General features: G+C 32.6%; 1 protein-coding gene and 2 long non-coding RNA genes across 3 annotated transcripts; all 3 read right to left on the bottom strand.

The window, feature by feature from the left end:
* Positions 1–891: 891 nt before the first annotated feature.
* Positions 892–4,424, bottom strand: LOC139519040 (uncharacterized). Its single transcript, XR_011663507.1, has 3 exons — positions 4,254–4,424; positions 3,016–3,130; positions 892–1,164 (listed from the first exon to the last, which is right to left on the bottom strand). It is a non-coding gene; the product is annotated as an uncharacterized lncRNA (long non-coding RNA).
* A 2,894-nt stretch (positions 4,425–7,318) lies between these two features.
* LOC139519039 (uncharacterized) lies at positions 7,319–9,187 on the bottom strand. Its single transcript, XR_011663506.1, has 2 exons — positions 8,924–9,187; positions 7,319–7,558 (listed from the first exon to the last, which is right to left on the bottom strand). It is a non-coding gene; the product is annotated as an uncharacterized lncRNA (long non-coding RNA).
* A 4,699-nt stretch (positions 9,188–13,886) lies between these two features.
* Positions 13,887–21,073, bottom strand: LOC139519038 (actin CyI, cytoplasmic-like). Its single transcript, XM_071310799.1, has 7 exons — positions 20,941–21,073; positions 18,785–18,942; positions 17,820–18,065; positions 16,396–16,534; positions 15,803–16,105; positions 15,449–15,568; positions 13,887–14,502 (listed from the first exon to the last, which is right to left on the bottom strand). Exons 2-7 carry the CDS (start codon positions 18,920–18,922, stop codon positions 14,297–14,299), a joined length of 1,152 nt encoding a protein of 383 aa, XP_071166900.1. The 5' UTR covers positions 18,923–18,942; positions 20,941–21,073; the 3' UTR covers positions 13,887–14,296.
* Positions 21,074–27,261: the final 6,188 nt, after the last annotated feature.

Genomic DNA, 27,261 nt, shown 5'->3' with positions numbered 1-27,261 from the left:
ATACATATCTTGGCCTTTTGTTTATAATCATTAATGGACACTATTCTTGTTTGGCATAGAAAATTCAAGGTTATGATATTGAAAAACGCTCGTTTGTATGGAGAATGAGAAACACAAACACAAATCTTTAATTCTTTGGGGGGGGGGGGGGGGGGGGGCAAATCCAATATGACTGCCCAAAGGAATTGGATACCATACAAAATCAACTGGTCACGATGGTTGATACTAATGGTTGATAATAAGAAGATGTAGTTATATGATGATCACCAATGAGACAAATCTAAAGCAGAGACCAAATGACGTTAATGTATTTAACTATAAGTTCAACAACGAGCGAAACCCATATCGCACAGCAAGCTATAAAAGGCACTTGAGCATTTTAAACGGCCTAAATTACGTACTGAAGCTAGTTCAAAGTCAATACATTTTAGTGACAAATAATAAAACATCAAGTTTGTAAAAAGAATTATCATAATTGAACGAACAATTTACTGTACTTCAAACACTTGTTTCAGAATATCAGAACACATGGTCGTGGAAGAATAAGTAATGCGTTCGAATCGTGAATGACAGATGTAAAATAAGGCATTTTTTTGGTTTGTTTTTTACTTTATTTTTTGTCGAGCATTGTATTTTTACATGTAATTTCATAGGTGTTTTTAAACTTCGATTTGTTAAACACTGCAAAAGTATTTTTTTCTGATAAATATTTTCATGTTTATTTGTATGGCGTATGCTTTAAATTTTTCAGTTTAGTAATAAAAATTTAGTTTAAATTTATCATAATTATAACTAAACTCACATAAAGATTCAACACTAAATAAAAAATTTGCAATTTAAGATGAGTATATTTTTTCGAGTTTTAAGTCGAAATATCTAGAAAATTTTGACTTCGAAAAAAAAACCGGGAAATACTTGGTATTTTGAAAGTAGTCCACATTTTGCTATTCTTGGGTATTTTGCATAAATATTTCATTGTTTGTATATTCATACAGATCCATTATATAAAGCAACTTGCTGTAGAAGGATATTTTTAAAATGTTTTTTTTACTTATTAACCATCATAGTAAAGTCTTGTCAACGTCGAACTACTTGTACCATTAGATACACGTGGTCTGGATCCGAAGTTGAACAAATGAGGCATCATTCTATAATACAAATCTCCTGAAAATAACAAAAACGAATTAGTATAACTGACAATTATTTATGTGATAATTAAAATACATTACTGTATGTAAGAAAATCAGTAAAAGAAACAGTGTGAAACGACAGAAATAAGAAGTATATTATACTATAAAAATTAAATTTCCATAAGAAACCTGACCGAAATTAAAAAACGAGTAAAAACAAAGAAAACCACAAAAACCACAATAGTACAAGGTTTTTATGCCCTTCGTCAATATGGAGATTACGAAATCCTAGCTCTATATTTTAATTAGATAACTTATAACCATAAAACACAGATCAAGTGCGGATTTGAGTGGCGTCACTTTAACATTCTCTATTTGTGTCCGTCTATAGCGTCTATTTGCAAGCTGTGTCATCATCTATGTCAATCGACACATTCTCCATTTATTTGATTATGTGGACATGTCTTACTCCGCTCGCCGATCTCAATGAATCGCCACATGGTTGACAAACAACTTCTTAAGTAAAGCCATACAACTAGGACGAATGAAAAGAGGGATAGATACCAAAAGAACACTCATGCATGAATCGATTGAAGAACCAAACATCAACTGAAACAGGAAATTATCTCATGTTCGAACTATGTGTCGACTGAGCAACAAGAACAGTACACAACTAAAACTGCACGAAATTTAATCATGTTCTGCTCCACAAATGCAAGTGCCAGTCATTGTGTTGCTGATGGCAAGTTAACATTCAGTGAAAAAAGTTATTTCAGAAACAAGTGAAATCTTATTGTTAAATAGATTGCCAATATTTAAAAATGAATTGCATGATTTATTTCAAACAAAGGCGCGTTAAATTTATTTTCAAAGTGCGATTCTTAGAACGCAATAGCGTAAATCAACAAATACTATAGTATGACTAAACCATGATGAAATTGTTTACGTAACAGTAAAATTGATCTCAAGATATTGATTGCTCTAGATATTATCCAAGACCTTTGACTATTTTTGTTTATGCTGTTTTCTTTGTTGACTAATAATATATAGAGTTTACCAAACAATGTATAGATTAAAGAAACATGTATATAGAGAAAAGCATAAATTCTATAGAACAAATCAGAACTTGAAAAGAGTAAAGCAACATTTGCATTAGTGTTAAGCAACATTTGCATTAGTGATATACGATATTTGCATTAGAAAAGAGAAACATTTGTATTAGTGTAAAGCAACATTTGAATTTGAGTAAAAAACGAATCATATAGAGCGAAACAACATTTTTTATAAAGTAAACCAACAATCATGTTAAGATTTCAGCAAAATTTGTATAGGACTAAAGTAAATCGATTAAATAGCAAACAAAAAACTGAGGGAATCGCAAGAACTCCACATGGAGTAATTTGGGAGTGTCGATTTTGGTAATCGTCTCCTAATACGCATGGACTCAACCAGAATCATCGGGAATACAACGTACACAGTTAGTAAAATTACAAAGGTCTAAAACCGCAAACAATACGTTTGTGAGTAGAGACACCGACACATCTTTTCTGTCAACCAATTCGTGATGGTGATCATTAATACTATAAAGACTTAGTGTTGTTTTCAGTCGTTCTTACTCATGAATCTGCTGGAGCAGTTTATGTATAAGGAGCGCACCTGTTACATGATATAACCTGTAAAGTGTAAACACAAACGAGCGTAACTGATAACTGAGATATCTCAACGTAATACAATGGAAAAGAGGTCATGTTACTGTTAAGAAATGAGAATGTGACAAGTTAAAATTTAAATCTGCGCTTTTGATTTAGATTCTAGTTTGAAATCGTCCATCTGTGTCAATTCCATATGTAAAATAAAGTTGAGCTACTATGTAAAATACACTTACTTTGGTCAAAGAAATAGTCTGCAGATTGAAACTTTGGTATAAACCCTTGACCAGAGACTGACAGCAACAAAATGGAAAAGAATACGATGTTTCTCATAGTTTATATTCTCTAAAACTAAATAAAAGTAATAAGTGGAATAACAAAAAATGAACTGGTTAAGACATTTAATTTCTAAGTAACAACATTCCAGCAGCACCTGCATTAGATATTACCGTGCTTGCATTTCGGATGATGATTTCCTATCATGATTTTTTTTATGGAGGGTTTCTGCTCACAAGGAAGCTATTAAACCAAGAGTTCCAAATAGTGAACTTGCAATCATCCCTTCGTAAAGTTTACGGACGCCATCACGATTTGGTTGATCGTTTTGGAATAACCGTTTCACAAATGGTATCGGATTTGTTCCTTATGTCGCAACTGCAATTCCCTCCCCTTTCATGATCGTGACATACCGAATTAGACTATTTACCGGATTTGTTATCACATAAGCAACACGACGGGTGCGACATGTGGAGAAGGATCTGCTAACCCTTCCGGAACACTTCTTTCGCCCCTCTTTAAGCGAGAATTTTAGACATTTTCAGAGCAGACACAATTTATGAACACCTGAGATCACCCCCAGCTTTTGGTGAGGTTCGTGTTGCTTAGTCTTTAGTTTTCTATGTTGTGGCTTGTGTACTATTATTTGTCGTCTGTTCGTCTCTTTCGTATTTAGCCATGGCGTTGTCAATTTATTTTTGATCTATGAGTTTGAATGTCCCTCTGGTATCTTTCACCCCTCTTTTATAAAAAAAAGATGTGGTAGGATTGCCAATGAGACAGCTCTCCGAAACAGACCAAAGTACACAGTAATTAACAACAATTACTATTGATAACTGTATGGCCTTCAACAATGAACAAAGACAATAAGGCATAGTCAGCTATAACATACCCCAAAATGACTAATGTAAAACAATTCAAACTAAGAAACTTACTGCTTAATTTATCTACAGAATGATGAACGAAAAACAGTTATTTAACACAGCAACACACAACAACCACTTAATGACGGGTTCCTGGGTTGTTTAATTTTTGTGTTATTTGGTCTCTTGTGGAGAATTGTCTCATTTGTAATTACACCCCATTTTATATTTTGTTTATATAAAAAAACAAATTCAATAAAATTTAAAGTTAAAAAAAATTAATAGCAAATACAATAAAATTTTACTGAAACACCGTAGCAACTTAGAATACTTACAGTGTAAACGGAATACCGGTATAGCTATTAGACCTTAGATTACTTGGTCTATGTAGAATGATCTGTATACTTCAAGAAAACATACTAGTATCATATGTCCCTGATAACTGAGCCTTTGAAGCTGTATACTTCAAGTTTGATCTCTACAGCCTTTTTTCCTTTTAATAGTATGTAAAATTAAAATGCATGTTTTTGTTTATTTATTTTTGATGAATGAGATGTTTAGATTTGAAAATTAGTAAAAGACCACGATTTTTTTTTTTTTTTTATGCAATGTTGCAATAATCGCATAAAATTTAATGTTACAAATAAAACAAAAACACATGCATTTGTACGTGTTAATACTATAAATCTTGATTTCATATTGTAAGCAATCAGAAATGATCGATGATGACGAAGCTTTTAATGAAGCACATAATTTTAACTACCATCTTCACAAAAGTACAGGGAACTTTAAACTCAAAATGTGTCTCTTCTTGGGAATTAATAACATCATCTACATTTGAAACTGTATCAAGATTTGTTTTCTGATATATTGCGCTATACTTTGCAATCATGTTATGAAAAGTTTATGATTTATTTTGGTAACGGTCAACGAACTCATGATGGCGTCCATAAAATTTATGAAGGGATGATTTCAACTTCTTGATTTGTAACTCTTTGTTTAAAAGCTTCCATGTGATCAGTAATCCTCTATCACGGAAATAATGATAGGAAACATAAGTCCTGGAATATCGTATCTACTGGGAGATATACTTTGTATGCAGACGCTATGTTGCTCCATAGAAATGGACAGTTCACAATTGAGAAGCAGAAATCATATCTTTTGTCCGTAAATTATTGTTTTTAACTGAGCCTCGTTGTCAATTTCTTGATTTAAGTCAAGATTTGAGGCAGACTTAACTTATCTATGTATCCTATATCCCAAGTTCGATGGGATAAATATATGTGGCCAAATTTTTAATTATTTAGAGAGAGAACATAATCTATATAGCGGTTAGTAAAGTTAAAGGATAATGTTAATTCTTTACTTTCTTCCTAATAAGTTCCCCAACCTGTATTAAGTCAGCTTCGTGTGAATAAAAGAACAATTCAGCAAGTAAGTTCCCAAGGAAATGCCGATAATTTCTTGTCAAAAAACACTTCCTTTAAACGTAGCAAATACATGTATGTTGTCAATCAAGAAATCAAGCATCTTGATAATGTCAGTTTCAGGAAATTTTTTGTTCGAATCAAAACGATTTTTCATAAAGTAGCTATATATAGGATTTATCCCTCTCTAAGACCAGATACTTTTATCTACATTAGCCATTCTTTTTGATGAAGCAAATCAGGACGAGCTCTATCAATTTGTCTTTTAGTTTGGAATGGTGCAGAGAGTGTAGAAAAGTCAAATGGTTTAATATATAATGCAAGATGAACAAGTCTTAGATTGTATGTACTTTTAAAGATCTTCAGAATTTTTTAGTCTCCCCACCTGATTCACGTCACATCTAGAACAGGTAGTTTCACAAAAACTTTCAAGCATGCTTTTGAGTTGTTAATTTGTTGATGTTGATAATTAAGAATGAGATTCCGTGAAGAATTTGGAAGACCCAGGAATGTGCCTTTGTTTGTAAGGGAACTTATGTCGTCAAGGTATCACATACACACAGCTTTTGTTGTTTGAGACTTTATTTGTGGGGACAACAACATATTTGTCATGGAAGTAGAACAAGATTTTTGTAAAATTTTGGTTCTTTACCAATTGATGTAGCATGGGTATTCATAGACCCATTCATTTTCTTAAGTCTGATTCTGACCTCACACCCGTAATCAATTCGGAAAGAGTATCTACGTATCTATATATCTTGTGTTTAACCCATTGCCTGGTATAAATTATATATATAAATCCACGACTGAATCCGTCAGTATTATGAAGTTGTGTTTCCATGCAATTGGTGGATTTGGGCTCACGATATTTCTGGCCTTTGAATAGTACATTTCGCAGAGAATCGTATTGATTACGTTTAGGTCACCATTAAAAATGTGGCCAGCTGAATTATATATGAATGGGAAACTAGCACAGGCACAATCAGGAGGTTTAGACTGGAAGTCTGATCTTGAAGATAGCGAGGTATTATCAAATGAATGATTTATGATGAAGGAAATTGCCCAAGTTGATCGCATTGAAATCTTTGTTGGCATAAGGAAAATTTAGGAAAGTATCGTTTCCCCCTTTTCATCTTTTCCAATGCGAACTGATTTGAAAAGTCTGTGCCTTGCAATATCAGAAATGATAGCTGTAAGTTTGAATACAGTGGTTTTGTAACATATATTGTTTAGAGAATGAAGTTTTGACAGGGGTAATGAATAAAGATCCGTGTGAATGTGAGGAATACATAATGGTGTAACTGTTGTAGATCATAAACAGAGACAGCATAGAAAGTAGGTAATGTATAATGAGAAGGATCATTTTCATGACTGCATATATGTCGAGGAGTAGAGTTGACAATGTACATTAAAATCACACAGCTACACGTAGGACTAGACAGAATACATATTTCATCAATTTTGTCATTGCAACCATATGGTCTTGCAGTTCCCAATTGTCGAATCCAGTAGTCTTCTTTTTGTCTCGAAGAGGTGTTGAAAGATAGGAATTGTTAGTCATGTGGTATGTGTTCGATTATGCGAACTTGCATAGAAAGGATTGAAATGCTTTTAAACAATGTGGCTGGCATTGTTGTTGATGTCTGAGCTTTGACCACATGCACATACGGGTATTTAGCTTTCTTTTCGTTTCTCCGACGTTTGTCAATCCACAAAGGTAAACCGGTAGACCACATTTGTTGATTTACATATTAGATCATCGTAGTTTCTGGTAAAAGAATAACTTATAACTATTTAGTTAGATTAATAGTGAGGTGGGCATCTGTTAATAAAATCTTACAAGTTTCGCAGGTTTTTGTTTAACATTTCGAAATGAGACAATGTTGTTCAGAGTCATTGTATAAGTAAACAACAACCTAGTAAATACACATTTAGAGTGCTTAAAATACACCTAAAATTAAGATAATACACAATTGTTCTTTAATATATTTTATTTTACATTTTCATAAAATAAAATAATGACAAACTCTCAATTAATTGTTTTACGCATTGATCAAACAAAAAATATCTTTACACAGTTTACTCCAATGTCAGATGACGATATCAGATCGATGAAAATCATTTAAAGTTATTATAATAAACTCTCCTATTCGATGTACCACCAACTCTGCCAAGGCTGTTGTAATTGGTCATGGTGTTATAGGACCTATCTCCTGAAATTATTTTAAAGTTTTTACTAGACAAATATACAATTAGTTACTGCCATATCAAGATAAAATAACTAGTTTAATATAATCAAGACAAGGATAAGTTTAAAAGATAATCAAAACACAATGCAGTTTGATATTTTAAGAGTTCACTCTGTATAGATCTACCACAACAAAAAAAGTCATGACAATTTTTTGTAAAAAAGTTTTCTCTTTTTTTCTTATTAGGATCTACATAAACTGTGAAGAGAAGAAAATTTAAGATGCAAAACATTTTTAAAAAATGGTACCAGGGTCAGATAAAGCGTAACTCTATTTAAACACAATTTTAGGAGTTCATCGTTGTTGTATCATCTGCTACGAAAGTGTCACCCGTCATACGATTTGAAGTCATATACTAGTAACTCAATTTAAACACAATTATAGGAGTTCATCGTTGTTGTATCATCTGCTACGAAAGTGTCACCCGTCATACGATTTGAAGTCATATATAGTTGCAGGAATATAGCTAATGTTGAATTTATAAATTAGAATTGTGCACATCGAACTCTTAAAATATCATTTTATAAATAACAATGTTTCATGCATCTCAGCAATTCTGGATTTATCCGACAGAACAGTTGAACAATCTCAGTTTTTTACGCCTTCATACAATGATATATTCTGATTAGTTATCAAAAGTACCAGGATTATAATTTTATACGCCAGACGCGCGTTTCGTCTACATAAGACTCATCAGTGACGCTCAGATCAAAATAGTTAAAAAACCAAACAAATACAAAGTTGAAGAGCATTGAGGACCAAAAATTCTCAGCGAGATTGAGCGAGACGTAAAGTAAATCTCTTTAGCGGGAGAATGATACAAGTAAAAATGGTAAAATGCATGACATACCTATATATCTAAGAGTATATGTAATATTGAATTTCAAAAATATAAATTTGAAAGTAAAGTACACATTAGACCATCAGTGACATGCTGTTCCTCAGCATGGTCATCGTCCCAAAGTTAGCAATGTACAGTACAAGTACTTAATTTTGATCTTAAAGTTTTTAAACATTTTTTATTCGATCGTCACTGACGAGTCTTTTGTAGACGAACCACATGTTTGGCGTTCACACATTTTAATCCTGGTATCAATGAGTTTAATATTTTCAAGATACCAAATCATTATTATATGCACCATATCACGGATTTCAACTATGTAGATTGTATATTGTATTTCATTAGTCATATGATTTGATAATGTTATATGGACAACAGTGGACAAAAGAAAGACTGCAATTTTATTTCTTTTATGTATATATATTTTAAAATCAAACGACTATAGCCTGTTTGGTTAAAAAAAAATGTTATTAAACAATTATACTTACTTTGGCGAAAAAAGTAGTCCACTGGATTATATTCCTCGATATTCAGTGGCATTGAAAAACTGCAATGGCAAAATAACAACAAAAATATTGAAATTAACACGAAACGTCTCATTCTTTTTTTCTTGTCTGTAAAGAAAACGTATTATTTTGTAAGAATAATGTAAAGGTTGTGCAAAAACAAAAACATTACACATATAAGCGAAACATTTATGTATGAAGATTGATTCACATTTTATAAAAAAATAAAAATAAAGACAAATCATGATGTACCTTCCGTCTGCAGTTTTCAAGGTCGTCACTCGGTTAAACGAGGACTCAGTCCGTTGATCCACATTCATATGAAGTTACAAAGGAGAATAGTCCGTAGATATATGTAATATTTGACCGTTAATTTGATTTATCGAAAAGAAAATTATTAAGTCAATTGCAAATTTTACATTATTACGTAACAATATAAATAATCAAGGTCGCCTTTAAATATAGCAATGGCAAAATTAATAGGTTTTTGCAAGTCACTTTTACAATATTTATGTTAATAACAACAAAAGCGAGTTACTCAGTAGTGGCTTCCGAGGGAAATCTGAGTGTACATATAAACAACGCCATCCCCAATCTCATTTCTTTGAAAATGGTATGTTGTTGGTAAAAAAATATACAATGTACTCAATTCAAGATGGGTTCAACATTTCCAACGAGACAAACGAATAAGCACATACAAAGATTAGAATAAAATAGGGACAAAAGATACCAAAGGAACAGTCAAACTCATAAATCGAAAATAAACCGACAACGCCATGACTAAAAATGAAAAAGACAAACAAACAATAGTACACATGACACAACATATAAAACTAAAGAATAAGCAACACGAACCCCACCAAAAACTGGGGTGATCTCAGGTGCTCAGGAGGGGTAAGCAAATCCTGCTCCACATGTGGCACCCGTCGCGTTGCTCATGTTATTGCAAATCCGGTAAATAGTCTAATTCAGTAGGTCACATTCATGAAAGGGAAGGAAAACTTACATCATATACATTAAGTCTTGACAAAAATAGACATAGCATGATTAACCTACCAATCGGAAATCATTTCTGTTCCAACCTCACGGTTAGTCATATCATCAAACGTATATAATGAAAGATGTAGATACAACCTATACTGTACATGTTAGCAATTAGAATGCTGGATTTCTTGTTTCGAGCATGATTTTTGTGCTCCAAGCACCGAGAAAAGTTTTATGACTTCAACCCCAGGACGCTGATTAGTATTTGTATAAATGACAAACATCAACCTGTCTCTTTATCTTATAAATAGGAATCATTGATGCTGCTCCCAAACTAAAGCAAATATTGTCGTATCATCTAGTCTGCTTAAACAAGCCTTAGGATTTGCAGAATGATTATACAAAACTCAAACTCAAACTTATGACAGATAAGCTACAGAATTGTATCTCTTAAATCCTTAAAATATTGTTTGGCCATTTATAGTCCGCAAATTGTCAAAATATATCATAAGGACAAAAGAGCGAGCTACTTTTCCTAAGCTATAAACAGATAAGACAATATATATGATCGTCAATGGAAATATTGAGAATATAAGATAATGCCTGTACCAAGTCAGGAATATGACAGTTGTTATACATTAGTTTGATGTGTTTTATCATTTGATTTTGCCATTTGATTAGGGACTTTCCGTTTTTATGCTTTCCTCGGAGTTCAGTATTTTTGTGATTTTACTTTTTACTACAACGTAAAGGAATATGTTTTAATATAGTTTTTTTGTTCAGGTTATCCGGTGAACAATAACATGTGTACTTATGATTTTATTTTCGTCAATTGCTCATAGCAAAATAAAAACTATGCAAAGATATTGACGAACGTGTCCTTTACATTAGATAAGTATTGCATTTTCAAATATTTTGCCTCGTGTATCAATGAAGAGACATTGATTGTTGAAAAGGGCATCTGATGCAGCAAAATATATAAAGGAAATTTCCTCTTAAATGACTTATTTGGTCATTGGTTATTTGGGGGAAATTGAAGAAAATCGGAATTCTTTCCACAACCATAGTTCACATTAACTATCTTTATAATAAATAAAAAGAATACTGCAAAATAAAAATAGGATTGTTTTCATTCAAAAGTTTGACAGACAAACCTATAAATTATACCGAATCGACCGACTACTTATAATCGTGGGTATATACAAACAACAATCGTGGAATGCATTGTAGAAATAAGGATTTTAATAATGTTAAATATGCTTTCTGGGGGAAAGGTTGCATTATTATTCATTTCTTAGAATTGCTAATTTGTGTTATTTGATAGCTGTAGTTTTTGATTGATAAAACGGTTATATTGAACTTTATTTTCGTCATGGTTTTGAATTTATATGATTATCTTTATTTCAACTGTAATACATTATGATACATAAAGAAAGCAAAAATACATACATAAAGAAAAACTAGATAAATGATCAATCATTTAAGAAAAACACACTTTTAATTTGACCTGTCATTTCTTATTTTGAATAAATCATACAAACAATAAAAAGTACATTTACTTTTAATCTATCACCGGCTTGATAAATGATTTTAATCGTGTTTTTACAAGAAAAAAACAAATAAACCTTCTAATTAATGAATAGATATAAAAAGATGGTGTATGAGTGCTAATGAGACAACTTTCCATCGAAGTCATATTTTGTTAAAGAAAACTATGTACTAGGTCAAAGTAAGGACTTCAACAAGGAGCATTGGCTCGTACCTAACAGCAAGCTATAAAGAACCCAAACATGACTAGTGTCAAATCATTTAAACACGAAAACCAACGGTCTTATCTATATATAAAAAATAAAAAAACGAGAAACACTAGTTTTATGAACCACATCAACAAACGAAAACCACTGAGCATAAGGGTCTTGACTGAGAACAGGTGCAAACAAATGCAGCGACTTTAAACGTTTTAATAGGTACAAACCTTCACCTTTATCTGAAAAAATAGTGTAGCATCACAACATAGAAAGACACACTATAAAATATAAATTGAAATGACTTAACTCAACCAAAAGACATACAAGTGAACATGCACTGAACGAATAAATTGTATCTATGACACAATGTAAATAGAAATAAAAAAGTAAGAGATGTTATGTTAAACAATATCAGAAAGACAACCATAACCTTGGACAAATGCCGCCAAATAAAATAATGTTCACAGGTAAATGAAAATAATCTTGTTATAAAGTATACAGTAATGGAATATGGAAATAATTTTACAATGATCTTCAACTTTGTCCTTGATTCGCTTTATAACTATTTTAATCTGAGCGTCAATGATGAGTCTTATGTAAACGAAATGCGCGTCTAGAGTATTGGATTATAATCCTGGTACCTTTGATAACTATTTACACCACTGAGTCGATGCCACAGCTGGTGGACGTTTCTTTCCCGAGGGTACCACTAGCCCAGTAGTCAGCACTTCGGTGTTGACTGAATATCAATTATATGGTCATTTTTTTTAATAAATTTCCTGTTACAAAACTTTGAAAAATCGAATAACTTGGGATTTTCTTATCCCAGAAATAGATTACCTTAGACATATTTGGCACAACTTTTGGGAATTTTGGTCCTCAATGCTCTTTAACTTTGTATTTGTGTGGCTTTATAACTATTTTGATCTGAGCGTCACTGGTAAGTCTTATGTAGAAGAAACGCGCGTCTGGCGTATTGTATTATTATAATAATAATCCTGGTACCTTTGATAACTATTTACAAAACAAATTATTTTGTTGTTCATAGTACTAGAAAAGAAGTGATGTGTAGTCATATCAGACCGCTTGTTTTAGAATATTCTATTTGATGTATAACTAGAGGATATGGCACATAGCGGTTCCCGCTGAGGTTAAAATTCAAATCATGATGCATATAAGAAGTGATCAAGGTTTTTCAAATAATACTTTAGTTATCTTATTGTAAGATAGACATTTTCTTATTTGCCACTTATCTATTTGCAAACTCCGAGGGCTTTTAAAATTAAAGAGTTGAAAAATGTTTGTACATAGCTACAAGGACGGCTAAGTTGAACAAAGATTTTGACAAACGCTTGCAATGTTCGGTTTTTAACTAGCACCTGACACACATTTATTTAATGGTGAAAAGGCAAACCAAGTTGTCCAATATGTTATCTGTTAATGATCTCTGGTGGCCTCTCCTGGTACCTCTCATGTTTTACATCACTGTATAGGCAGTGATGCATGTGGCTATAGGAGAGGGCTGATGCAATCATTAACCTTATCAGCATATTCAGGTATTCTAATCCAGAGTGATAAAGGATGTGTATGATCCAGTAGAAAATTTAGAACAATTAGCATAACTTACTTTTTTTATTTTAGACTGTTATTGAAAAATTTAATATCATTATATGTATTATGAATTAATTATATAATTATGTATCACAATATATACTTGGTGTATTTTCAGATGAAATAAAAATAAATTACAAAAAAAAGTTTGAGACCTTACTCTAAGGGTTGTAAATGTTAGATTGTGGAAGCGTGTACTACAGTATCAGAGTGACAAGGCTGATCAATAGTTTGACCATGACTTACACAGTATGCTTTACACTTTGTTCTTTCTATACACAACACACCTCTTAGTTATGGTGAATAATAAAGCAAGTTTCATTACCCCACACCAAGGGGTTATTAAGTTAAAAACATAATCACAGGTTTGACTAAGTTGATCTTAGTTTTCGACCATGACTTTTACTGTATGGTTATCTTTCTGACTTTCATGAACGCTTACTTAAAAAAAATATATATCAAGTCTCATGACCAGGTTTTGAAAGTTAGGGAGTGGAAACGATTTGTGACTGTCATCAAACTTATTTATGATAAATAGCTTATTATGGAACACACGATTACTTTTCTGAATTTCTTAAAAGTAAGAGTAAAAAGAAAACAAATGATAGCAAACGGTTTATATCTAAGAGGTTGTTCTATGGAGCTAATTTATTTTTTTGCAATTAGATCCTACAAAACTATGAAGGATCATATATTTAGAGTTTCTTTTCTGAGGAATGTCGAAACATTCATACCGGTTAAAGAAAATGTTTTAATCATATTATGTATGATATTTATAGTTTTTTAGATTGAACATTTTCCACTAATGCTCTTTCTTGCGAACTGTCGTATCTGTTCTTGCTAGTATTGTAAATATTGCACTTTTACAATCTCCGGCGCAAAGATCATATCCTTGCTATTTATATTGCTGTTCAATACCATGTAACTCTACACTCAGTATTGCAGAGAATGCATGGAACGGTTATGAACTCTGCGCCGGTGATTGCCACTTTTCCTTAACTTTTGACATTGGTTAAAAACATTTTCTGTGAACAATGCTTGGACCACTTTCGTCGTATTCTTGCTTTGAAATACACATCTGCCAAAAAGTGGATAGAGAACCAAGTATAGACCCTCCAATCCAAGCAGAGTATTTTCTTTCCGGAGGTGCAATAATCTTAGTTTTCATTGCACTAGGCGATAGGGCTTCCATTTCTTTCTTCAGTCGATCAGCAATACCTAAAAGGATAAATATAAAGGAATCAATGTATAATTTTGCATCGATATGTATTACATTTAGTTTTTAAAAGCAATTTTTTTTTCTTAGATATTCCGTTTAATTTGAGCTATCTTTAATATTTGTTCCATTTTTCCATATAAAAATAACGTGTTGTGTGACTGTCAATGAAACATCTATCTATCAGAAAGAAAATGACGAGGGTGTTGAAAGGTAGTGTGTATTTTGCTTTGCTGAAAAAAATATAACATGTATGCACTGTCTATAGACATTATATAGCAAAACAATTAGCAGAAAAATATACCTTGGGAAGGGGGTATCAAAATTCATAAGTCCAATAAAGAAAACTTAAACATGGCAGGACAGCCAAACGACGAATAGGCAAAGCACCACACAACACGATAAAGATTGCTCGATACGTTTAGCTCACTTAGAAACCAAATTGAACTCATTAGCTACGGATGGTACACAGTTAGTACAAGTAATCTTGATGTACAAACTGTACATAAACTGTACAGCTGTAAAGTTGTATATCGACTGTACAGCTGTAAAGCTGTATATCAACTGTACATATGTTAAACTGTATATAAACTGTGGATAGATATTGTATTACACAAGATGCAGTGGTAGAATCTATGTTTAGCTTTTACACAGATATAAAAATGTTCAGATAATGTACATTTTTACAGAGTTGCAGTTTATATACAGCTTTAAAAATGTACAGTTTATATACAGCCTTACAGATTTACATTTGATATGCATCTTTAAAGTGCATCAAGATTACTTGTATTAAAGTAGCTCTGTGTAAGTAGTTCCTGTTCCACAAGTGGCAACGGTCGTGTTCTTCATTGTAAACTGTACTATAAAAAACCTTTAAATTGCGTGCGATAGGTTTGCAAAGAAATGCGAAATAAAAGTAAAAAACTTCTCATCCACTATATTACTCACCTGGAAACATTGTGGAACCTCCTGATAACATAATATTACTGTACAGATCTTTTCTAATATCAATGTCTGACATCATAATGGAATTGTGAATCATTTCATGGATTCCACTCTGTTCCATCCCTGAAATTAATTAATAACATTTACATAGTTATTTTATGACTCTTACGAAAAAACTCAACAGTTAGCCATAAAGGTTAAAAAGCTAAGTTTATTCTAGTTCCTTTTCTAATAAATCTAGTACAAATAGCATTGTTCCCACAAAATACAAACTTAACTTTTTAAGGTTGATAAATTAATATAGTTTAGAATAATAAAATAAAATGACATAATTTCTTTTTAATTTACTAAACATACCAAGGAACGATGGCTGAAACAATGCTTCTGCGCACCGGAAGCGTTCTTTCCCGATGGTTAGGACATCACCATCTGGTAATTCATATGACTTTTCCAAAGATGATGACTTGACTGACGTGTCCATTTCTTGTTCGAAGTCGAGACAAACGTAGCACATTTTCTCCTTGATATCACTTGCTATCGCTTCCATGTATTGGGAGGCAAAATCGTAATGGGTCTTTTCAGGCAAGATTCTTTGGAGATATGCAGTAAGGTCTCGTCCTGCGAGTTCAGAACGTTTAATGGTGTGAGGTATAGCATACCCTGAAAAATAATTTAATAAGTTACTCCAATATTTTTTTTAATGAGGCTGCTGTATTGAGCAAGAACTACAACATATAGTAGTTACATGTATCTTATATTACAAATTGCAGTCTCAGAGACATTTAACCATTTAATAATATAATTCAACTTCATATATACAAACATCCGCCTTTTATGAATTTTCCAGAAAATTAATACAAAATTTACTGATGAATTTCATAACATGTACTTACTTAAAATCCTGCATTATGAATTAAACGTATAATCTATTATTCGTCTTATTTGTTTACCTCCGTAAATTGGTACAGCATGGGAAACGCCAACTCCTGAATCAAATACTATTCCTGTTGTTCTTCCAGATGCATACAGAGATAGAACGGCTGGTATGGCGACGTAGAAAGCAGGAACATTTAATGATTCAAAAAAAAACTACGGATAAATAGATTAATAAATAAATGGTCGTTAATGATTGATTGCTTTTTTATGTTTAACACCACTTTAAAAAAAAAAAGTGTAAAAATAGAGCATGATAATTTATGTTCAAATTGAAACTTTGATTGCAGATCGAATTTATAATAAGTTTATCAAAAACAAAGTAAAAATCGAATAGATAAAACATAATTGGTGAATGTGTCCAAACGACACAGATGATTCTCCCCGCTTGCATATTAAGTTCTAAAGAAACACCACTCTGGAACTGTAAAAGTGATGCTACCCAAACTTTTACTTGATCCGAATTTTCTGGTAATAAGCTCTGTGTATACTTTTCATAATATTTAGTTGAGACAAACTTAAGGTAGGGAACGGAAACAAAAAATGCAACAACTTTTTCCATTTGTAAAGGGACATAACTCTAGAACGGTAAGAATGACGCCACCAAAATTCAAACTTATAATTAACTGATCTGAGTTTTGTAGTAATAAGCATTGTATATAAGTTTCATAACATTTGGTTGAGGCAAACTAAAGTGTAAAAATGGAAACAAAAAATTAAGCAATTATTCCATTTGAAAAGGGGCATAACTTTAGAACTGTAAAAGTGACGCCAACATAATTCAAATTGATCTATGTTTTGTTGTAATAGGCATTGCATGTAAATTTCATTACATGCAGTTCAGAAGAACTGAAGTTAGAAAACGGACATCATTTTTGGGACGTACGAACGTACGGACGGACGGATGAACAAAGGTAAAACTTAATGCCATATCCCCTACGACGGGAGCTTAAAAAGATTTATTAGTAGGTAGTCCTTCTTTATCGCCAAAATAATTGTTGTCATATTATGAAAGCAGAGCCATTTCTTATTATATATATAATTGATTTTAGTGTCATACGCCGTATTTTTCCATCTTCACTATATAATAAGGGCGAGTTTTCATTGGTGGAAAACTTCATATACACATGTATGTAAGTACATGTAATGTATCTTATCTAAAAATAGTTTTATTCTAATGAATGTTATTGACAATGTTGATAATAATAACTAATAGTATTCACAAAACAAATAGACTGTCCATTATCACTGAACTAGTATACATATTTGTTTAGGGGCCAGCTGAAGAACTCCTCCGGGTGCGGGAGTTTCTCGCTGCATCGAAGACCCATTGTGGCCTTCGGCTGTTGTCTGTTCTATGGTCAGGTTGTTGTCTTTTTGACACATTCCCCATTTCCATTCTCAATTTTATGTCGGTAAAAACATTTAAAAGACGACTTACTTCTGTCATTTTCTCTCTGTTAGCATTAGGGTTCATTGGAGCTTCTGTTAATATGACAGGATGTTGTTCTGGAACCACTCGGAGTTCATTATAGAATGTATGATACCACAGTTTTTCCATGTCGTCCCAGTTTGTAATTATTCCGTGTTCAATGGGATATGTCATTTTCAGGATGCCTCGCTTATTTTGTGCCTCGTCTCCAACAAAACATTCCTGTTCTTGGTAACCTTGCTTAACCATCTCAGTCTGTTATTAATAATAAAACATGTTCATACAATTTGCAGAAAAAATATATCTAATCTCATTCCAATTAAAACTACGAAACTAATATATTGACCGCCTTGAATTATGACTGGTTAAAAATAAATTGTTTGAAAAAGGTTTAATAATGAAAAGAGTAATCGAAAAGTTCATGGTTTTATTTTTATTTTTGGTATCCATCATGTCCAGTAAAAAGTAAAATCACAGAAATACTGAACTCAGAGAAGAATGCAATCGGAAAGTCCATAATCACATGGCAAAATCATATGACAAAACACATAAAAAACGAATGGACAAAAACTGTCATATTCCTGACTTGGTACAGGCATTTTCAAATGTAGAAAATGGTGGATTAAACCTGGTTTTAAAGCACTAAACCTCTCAGTCTCATCAAATTCCGTTATATTTACAATGATGCGTGAACTAAACAGACATAATAAATAAAATAGTCAAAATATGGGTACAGCAGTCATCATCGTGTAACAATTTTAAAAGGAACAATTTAACAGAACACAAAATACATCTATCTACAAACACATTCATTGATTTGTGTGTCTGACGTTAAAAAATTGTATACGTCACATAAATTTGTCGTTCAATGTATATTACAGCAGTCATCATCGTGTAACAGTTTTAAAAGAAACAATTTAACAGATCACAAAAAAAAACAGTAAACGAAACTTAATGTTCATTCTGATTTATACCTGATGTCTTGGGCGGCCAGTTATTGCAGAAATAACAGCACTCGGTGCATCATCGCCTGCAAATCCTGCTTTGATCATTCCGGAACCATTGTCTATAATCACGGCAACAATGTCATCGTCATAACCGGGAGCAGACATGTTTTAACTGCATTTCAAATCTGAAATTAATTATATATAAAAAAAAAAGAAGATGTGGTATGATTGCCAATGAGACCAAAATAACACAGATTTAACAACTATAGGTCACCGTACGGCCTTCAACAATGAGCAATGCCTATATGATTACATTGTTTGATGCATAACAAATAACAACCCCAGCATGCAGAATATGATATAATTGTTGATGTTATTTTAATTCCTTGGAAGTTTTATGAAAGTTTAATGTATAATTTTATGCAAAAGGCAAAACACAATTATGATCATGATTATTTTTTGATAAAAAAAATCAATTTAAAATATGCTCACGTTTTGTCTTTAAAATTAATCTCCTTTTTTATTAACCCTCCTATAAATCTGTATGCTTGGTCATATCAAAATTGTTTTAAATCATATGATGAAAACAGTTTTTCCATGAATTCACACTATATTCTAATATATTTCTTAGATTTTGCTATTTTAAAATAATCATATATGGAAGGCTATACCTCTCCACTTACATAAAAGCTTAAGGGTAAATACAAATTCATTTCTTCAATGAATACTCATAAAATGTTTTATTGTAAATATATAAGTAAAAATCATTAATATCTATGCATAAGTACAGAAAAATGTGTTAACGCATGCGGAAGAATATCTTCGCTAGCTAAGGGTTACGGTCCCATCCCGCTCTAGAGCGGGAGTGAACCGTTACCCTTGGCTAGCGAAGATGGCGGAAGAAACGACTCCAGAAACGTATGTAATCCCCCATGCAGAGTTGTCGGTGTTGGTTCTCTCTCAAGGACCGATAACTCTGCATGGGATGCTGAACTTTTTCGGGGAAATATGAATGCCTACTCACCTCCAATCTATTAGAAAAATCGAATTATTACAGAAGAGTGTCATCCATGCACTTGCACTGCACTATTATTAATATAGTAGAATAGTATAATAAACAACTGGATGAAAATTAAATACACATAAATGTAATTCACAATTATAGATATAATATTTTAGTAATGGACTTCTGATATAATATATAACAACAAACCAGAGTATACTGATTTGTATCACTACAATATATAGTTATTACGGTGAGGTTGAATTTCCTGTCATGATTTTACAGTGGCGGATCCAGAGGGGGGTTCCGGGGGTTGGAACCCCCCCCTTTTGTTTGGCCGATCAATGCATTTGAATGGGGACATATAGTTGGAACCCCCCCCTTCATCCTGGGTTGGGAACCCCCCCTTTTTAAAATGGCTGGATCCGCCCCTGATTTATTTATCATCCATGCACGAACTTGTCTCAGATTTTTTTTTATATCTGTACATTAACCTCACTTTAGGTATAGAGATGCGATTTTTTTTCTTTGACATGTGCTTGTCATCATCCACAAGGACTTGCGGTCATCCGATTTTCAGTACTTTAGTACTTTGATATTATTTAGTTACACGTACTTTATTTAAACATGAGTTATGTCCCATGGATTTTTACCTGACAGAATGTCTATTAATAGTATTAAGTATATATAGTGGTAAACATAAGTTTAGCAAGAAACACCATATAAGGAATAGAATTTTAATAAAATCATTTCTATATTTAAAGACTTATTTACAATCGAATCTCCAACTGATATATATATATATTAACCGTGACAATAAAAGGTAAGATAACTCTGATATTATACAACTTATTTAGGTAATTTAGGTATTGACAATAATCCTTGTTTGCGTATTATGTATACTAATCAACATTTTTAGCTAACCTGACCCGATGTATCATGTGAGCTTTTCTTATCACATGGCATCCGTCTTCCGTCGTAGTCCGTTAACTTTTTCAAAAATCTTCTATGAAAATGCTAGTAACTAAACCTATTTGGTCGGTTCCGATTGCACACGCGTACATTGTGGAGTAAATTTCGGTTTCTATATTTGGAACAACAACAACATTTCAACGTGACAAATGTAAAACATATTCAAAGTCGCCTTTAAAGACGTAAGAACTATTTGAATCAAACTTACCTGTTCAGCCATTTTTATCTAAATTATGTCAAAAATATTCATCTACACAAGAATGCTTGTCAGACACCGGATCTTTAAGACATGTGACTGTAATGTGGTTTAGTCGTTTCATTACAAACCAGCGAGTTAAATTAAAATGGTTCTTAATAGTTACATACATTAAAGTACTGACCGCAAGTTCTTGTGGATGGTCAAAATCATTTGTCTCAGAAAAAAAATCACATATCTATACCTGAAACTGAGGTTAATGTACCGAGATATACTTTTTTTATGAGCCTAGTTCGATTCGTGCGTGGATGATAAATAAATGACAGGAAATTCAACCTCACCATAATAACTATTATATTGTAGTGATACAAACCAGTATACATTGTTTTTTTGTTATATATTATAGTAATGTTGGTACGTGTGTTTCGATATTATCAAGGTTTTTTTACTTATATATCTAACATTGTTGGGCTGATGTTTAGACGAATTTTCAGTTTAGACTTGTTTATATTATCTCGTTTGGGCTTGTATCATATTTTCCCTCCGGTTATATGATCCGTTCATCCGATATTGACCCTTAAAATTCAAGAGTCTATATTAAATTGAGGTAAATTATATGGCCTTCCGAATACCGTTTTGATCCCTAACATCACCGAAGAGACATTTATTGTCGAAATCCGGATCTAGTGTACAAAAACAGTTATTCACACCTTATGTTTGTGGTATAATATCTTGGCTACAAGTTTATTGTTTTCTGTTCAGTATTAAATTGATATAAAGATCCATTTTGTTACATTTTGTGATCATTTTTTATTTTTTTTTTTGGCAATCGCAAATGGCAGTCAGCAGGGTTAAAGAGCATTAGTTGTTCGTCCTGTTAGTTAAATGCGTTTTGTTTAAATATACTTTTTAACTTTTTTTGTCTTTTGGAAGATGTTGTTTGTGCTGTATTTAGAAACCTTCTATAACGAAATTTGTTTTACATGCACACGTATAAAAAATGCGGTTTTTATCCAACGCAATCATAGGTTTAAACGTAGTTTTCAATTTAGACTTGTATATATACATATAAAATGAATATATAAAATGACTGAATAAATAGTCAACGATTAATCTTACAGGGCGATGGATCATGTAAGGCAGCAACCATTTGATTTTCTGGGGGGGCTATGGTTTTTTTTTGAAAAAAAAGTTTGTTTCCAGTTTTTGGAGAAAAAAAATAATTTGTTTTTGATTGTGAGAAAAAAAATTTGTTTGTTTCACCCTCAGCTGCCACTATATGTAATGCTAAAATTGAAAGAAAAAAATTGTTTTCGACTTGTCGCGAAAAAAATAGATTTGTACAGAAAAAAAAACCATTTAAGCGAACTTCACAGACGCTGGTACAATTTTAAAATTTCAAACACGGCGCAAAGACTACAAAGATATTCAAAAATAAAAATAGTTATTTGCGCTGTGAACTGACAATGCTATTCGTTTTGGAGGCTTAAATATGTAGTTTCTGTTGCAATTGCCCTACCGTTGTCAAATTTGAAATATTATACCAACTTGGATCGGTTAGGGCATTTTTGTTTTGTTTTATTTGGGGACTGCTATCCATGCAGTTGTTGTAACATCTCAACTGTCACCACCTTTGGAAATTTAAAGTTGTGTCAGTTCTAGATTCGACCTTTTTTCTATGTTATGCACAACTGTAAAAAAAACATCGATAGTAAACAGATGTTCTTAACTACATGTCAATTGCATAGCCAATTTCTGCTGTACAAGTAATATGTAGGATAGAGGGATACACCTATTTGACATTTTGTTCTCAATATTATGACTTTGTCCCTCCCCCTTTTCCCTTCTTACCCTCATCTCTTCTTTACTGTTTGCAATACTTCTCATTTCTATAATTCAAGCAAATAACATAGAACTGCTAATTCAATTTACATTTTAAAAAAACATCTGTAAATTTCACTTGTATCGGAACTAATACAAAATTCCAAGTTTTAAAATTAATGGGTCATGTCACTGTTACTTCAACGCCGAATGAAAATTGTAAATGTGCACCTTTTAAGTACAAATGTCAATCTAAGTTTCAATTGGCAACATAAACATCAAATTATTCTTAACAGTAGAAACTATATTGTTGATCCTTTACAGAAGTCGATTCTCTTAACGCATATATACATGTAGGGACAACAAACTATCTAAATGTGACTTTTTTCCTGAAATTTTAGCTTTGATCTTTAGTCCAAATTTAGGGGGTAATGTAAATACTGTAGAGTTGTCTACAGTGTTTACATTTCCCCCTAAATTTGGACTAAATCATTATCTGGAGGATATGAAAATTGACTGAGCAACCTTCTATAAAGAGAATGAAAATTAAATAGACTTATTTGTTAACAACAAATGTAGTTAAGTCTGATCTAAACTCGCTCTTGGGAAGAAAAAGTATTGCAAATCGCATTTTACATTTATTAGATCAAATTAATAAATCGTTATTTTCATTTTCTACAACACATACCAAGCTAGTGAATGTATATGTGCATATGTGCACATCGCTAAAATTCTGTTATTCACTGCATGTGCTTTTAATGAAAAACATTTTTTTTCCAATATTAAATGTCAATGATTTTAATTTTATTGCAGTTTCACTACAAACTACAGTATATTTTTTTATTTATTTATTTTGGGGAGCACGTGTCTCTAGTATTTTTTTAAAAAAGATCAAAGATTTATGTAAAAAATATCTTAATTGTAATACTTTTTTAAAATTTAAATAACCTGCCGGAAAAGAGACGATCAGTTGGCAATGTTCTAGACATCAACCGTTTTTATAACAAAGAGCAATTTATATATATACTTACTTGTTACATGTTATAAAAGAATAGGAAAAAAGGGGACGAAAGATACCAGAGAAACAGTCTAACTCATAAATCGAGAAAAAAAACTGACAACGCCATGGCTGAAAATGAAAAAGACAAACAGACAAATAATAGTACACAAGAAACAACATAGAAAACTAAAAACTGAGTAACACGAACCCCACCAAAAACTGGGTGTGATCTCAGGTGCTCTGGAAGGGTGGGCAGATCCTGCTCCACATGTGGCACCTGTCGTGTTGCTCATGTTATTACAAACCCGGTAAAACATTTAATTCGGTAAGTCACATTATTGAAAAGGGGAGGGGATTGTTATTACGACATATCAACGTACATATCCGATATCATCTGTGAAACGGTATTTCCATAATGGTCAACCAACTCGGGATGGCGTCCGTAAAATGTCCGAAGAGATGATTTCAACTTCACCATTTATGCATTTGGTTTAAAAGCGTGCTTGTGAGCAGCAGCCTTCTATTAAGGAAACCATGATAGGAAATACATACTCGGTAATATCGTATCCATTGGGAGATATATACTCCGTATGCAGGCGCTGCTGAAATGTTGCGACATAGAAATGGAAGTTCACAATTGGGAAGCTGAAATAGTCTCTTTTGTCGTAAAGTTTTCAACCGACCCTCATGTCAATTTCTAGATGTAAGTCAAGATATGATGCAGACTTAACTATCTGTTGTATCCTTTATCTGGTTCGATGAGATATATGCGTTCAACATTGTCACCAAAATTTGAATTAGTAAGTGAGAGAACATCATCTATATAGCGAAGAGTAAAGTTGAAGGATATTACTAACATCTTATCTTTTTACCTAAAAAGTTCCTGTATGAAGTATAGCTGTAAAGCTGTATAGTTTGCTGTTCGGTGTGAGCCAAGGCTCCGTGTTGAAGGCCGTAAATTAACCTATATTGGTTTACTTTAATAAATTGTTACATGGATTGAGAGTCGTTTCATTGGCACTCACCACTTCTTCCTATATCTATTTGAAGCCCGGCTTTGATTGCTGATAAAAAAGATGTTAATAATTTAATTAGAGGTTTCGTGGGGTATATGTTGAGTTTCCAAGTGAATTGTCAATACCTCATTCCTTTATCAAGCAGTTTATATAATGACATTTACACACAACAACAATGTTGTTTAAGGCTTCATCTGTGCAGTCGACAACAACATATTTGTCATAGAGGTAGGACAAGTGTTTTACATTATTTGGGTCTTTAAAGATTGAAGTAGCATGGGTATTGATAGACCCATTTAGCTTCTTAATTTTGATTTGTATTAACGACCTCACAGTCCTAATCCATTCGGAAAGAATATTTCATCTTCGTTTTTGCGTTTAGCCAATTGCCATGCATAATCCTCGACTGAATCCATCAGTATTTTGAAGTTGTATTTCAAAAAGATGGATTTAAATTCACGATATTTCGGACCTTTGGTTAACACATTTCGTAGGGGACCGACCTATTAAACACTTACATCTTTGAAGGAAAGTGTTATTGACAAGGTTGGGGTCAACGGTAACAACTTGGCCAGCCGGATTATATGTGTCTTGGAAACTAGGTCAGGTGCAAGCAGGAGGTTTAGACTTGAAGTAGTCAATACTGAGATCCTGCAAAACGTGATCGTAATTGAAATTTTTAGTTGCAATTGGTTTGGTATAGGTATAAGAACTGATCTGCAAAATAAGGAGGTATTTTCGATTGAACTTATTTATGATGAAGGATATTGCACAAGTTGACGCCATCGAAACCCTTGTTGGCAAAGGAAAGTTTAAGAAAATATCTTATGTCTTTTTCCTCTTTTCCAATGCGAACTGGTTTGAAAAGTATGTGACTTGTAATATCCAACAAGATAGCCGTAAACTTGTATTGGTTTGAATGAGGGTTTATAACAGTGGTTTCCTCTTATGCAAATATTTTTATCATAACTTTTAAGGCGTCGCCGGTCTGTTATAATGAATCACACGTTTTGGTTTTATTGCTTTGCTGTCTCGTTATTATTCATCATCGTCTCTGTATCGCCGTTTTATATAAATAGACATCTTGAAATGAAACCAAGGGTGAACAAAAGAAACATCAATATCGATACCAATATATGGCCTTTTTAACTTTTTTGGATTCAAGTGTCACTGATGAGTCTTTTGCAGACGAAACGCGCGTCTGGCGTAAAATCAAAATTTAATCCTGGCATCTATGATGAGTTTATTTACAACCACTGGGTCTATGCCACTGCTGGTGGAGTTTTAATTCCCCGAGGGTATCACCAGCCCAGAAGTCAGCACTTCTGTGCGGACATGAATTATCATCGATATGGTCATATTTATAAATTAACTGTTTACAAAACTTTTGAATTTTTGAAATACTAAGGCATTTCTACCTCAGGAATATATTACATTAGCTGTATTTGGCAAAACTTTTAGTAACTTTGTTCCTCAATGCTCTTCAAATTCGTACTTTAATTGGCTTTTTTAACTTTTTTGGATTCGAGCGTCACTGATGAGTCTTTTGAAGACGAAAAGCGCGTCTAGCGTAAATACAATATTTAATCTTGGCATCTATGATGAGTTTATATACCATATTTCAATTTCGTAAGCGACCTTAGACATTTTATGATAATTGTATATGTTTATTCGACTTTGTATGTGTGTTTGTGTTCTAGATTTACTGGTTTGTATGCCTTTGTAGTCATTTCATACTTTATCGTATGAATTAATATGATGTAACCTTCTCATTTGATAAGCTATAATATTTGCGAATAAAGGAACCATTTATGATTTCTTTCACAATTGCCTGAACATTTCTTGAACTGTTTCAGCAGATTGATGTCCATATAAATAACTTCTTTATAATTAGTCATCAACATTAAATGCTTACGAAAACATGTGCGTGTCTAACACAGATGAATGTACCACTTAATTTCACATAATCAAATTTTTATCACGACAGAAAGCATTCACTGTGTTATCGTTTCACTACGTCATCCTAAGTTACTGCTTTTTCTCTTGTGCAAATATTGCATCATAATTTTGTCATAACTTTGGTCTGTTAGAATGCATCAAATGTTTGTGTTTTATTGCTTTGTTGTAATGTTTTTATTCATCCTCAACTTTGTATCTCCTTCAAATAGTAACCAGACATGGTAGATGAAATAGAGAAACGATGACACAAAATAAGTATTTGCACATTTAAATAAAAAAACAAAGAAGGTCGCTTTAATTGCAGTTAAAAAAAGTCTCAAAGTCGCAGTGGGGACTTCTACATAAAAGAAAACAACTCTAACTTCACTGCAAGTTTAATAAGACGACCCCCGCACCAGTTTGATTGGAATTCTTTTCAAACTGACGTTCAAGCCACAAGTAAATCGCCGAAGAAGGCCATGGAGTAATATCTACAATTTTAATACGTAATTTGTTTCTAGGCAACGAGAGATGAATTACCATCAAACTTTCTAAAAC

Source organism: Mytilus edulis, chromosome 4, assembly GCF_963676685.1.
Source record: "Mytilus edulis chromosome 4, xbMytEdul2.2, whole genome shotgun sequence".
NCBI lineage: Eukaryota > Metazoa > Mollusca > Bivalvia > Mytilida > Mytilidae > Mytilus > Mytilus edulis.
This window is presented reverse-complemented; position numbering and strand designations above follow the sequence as displayed.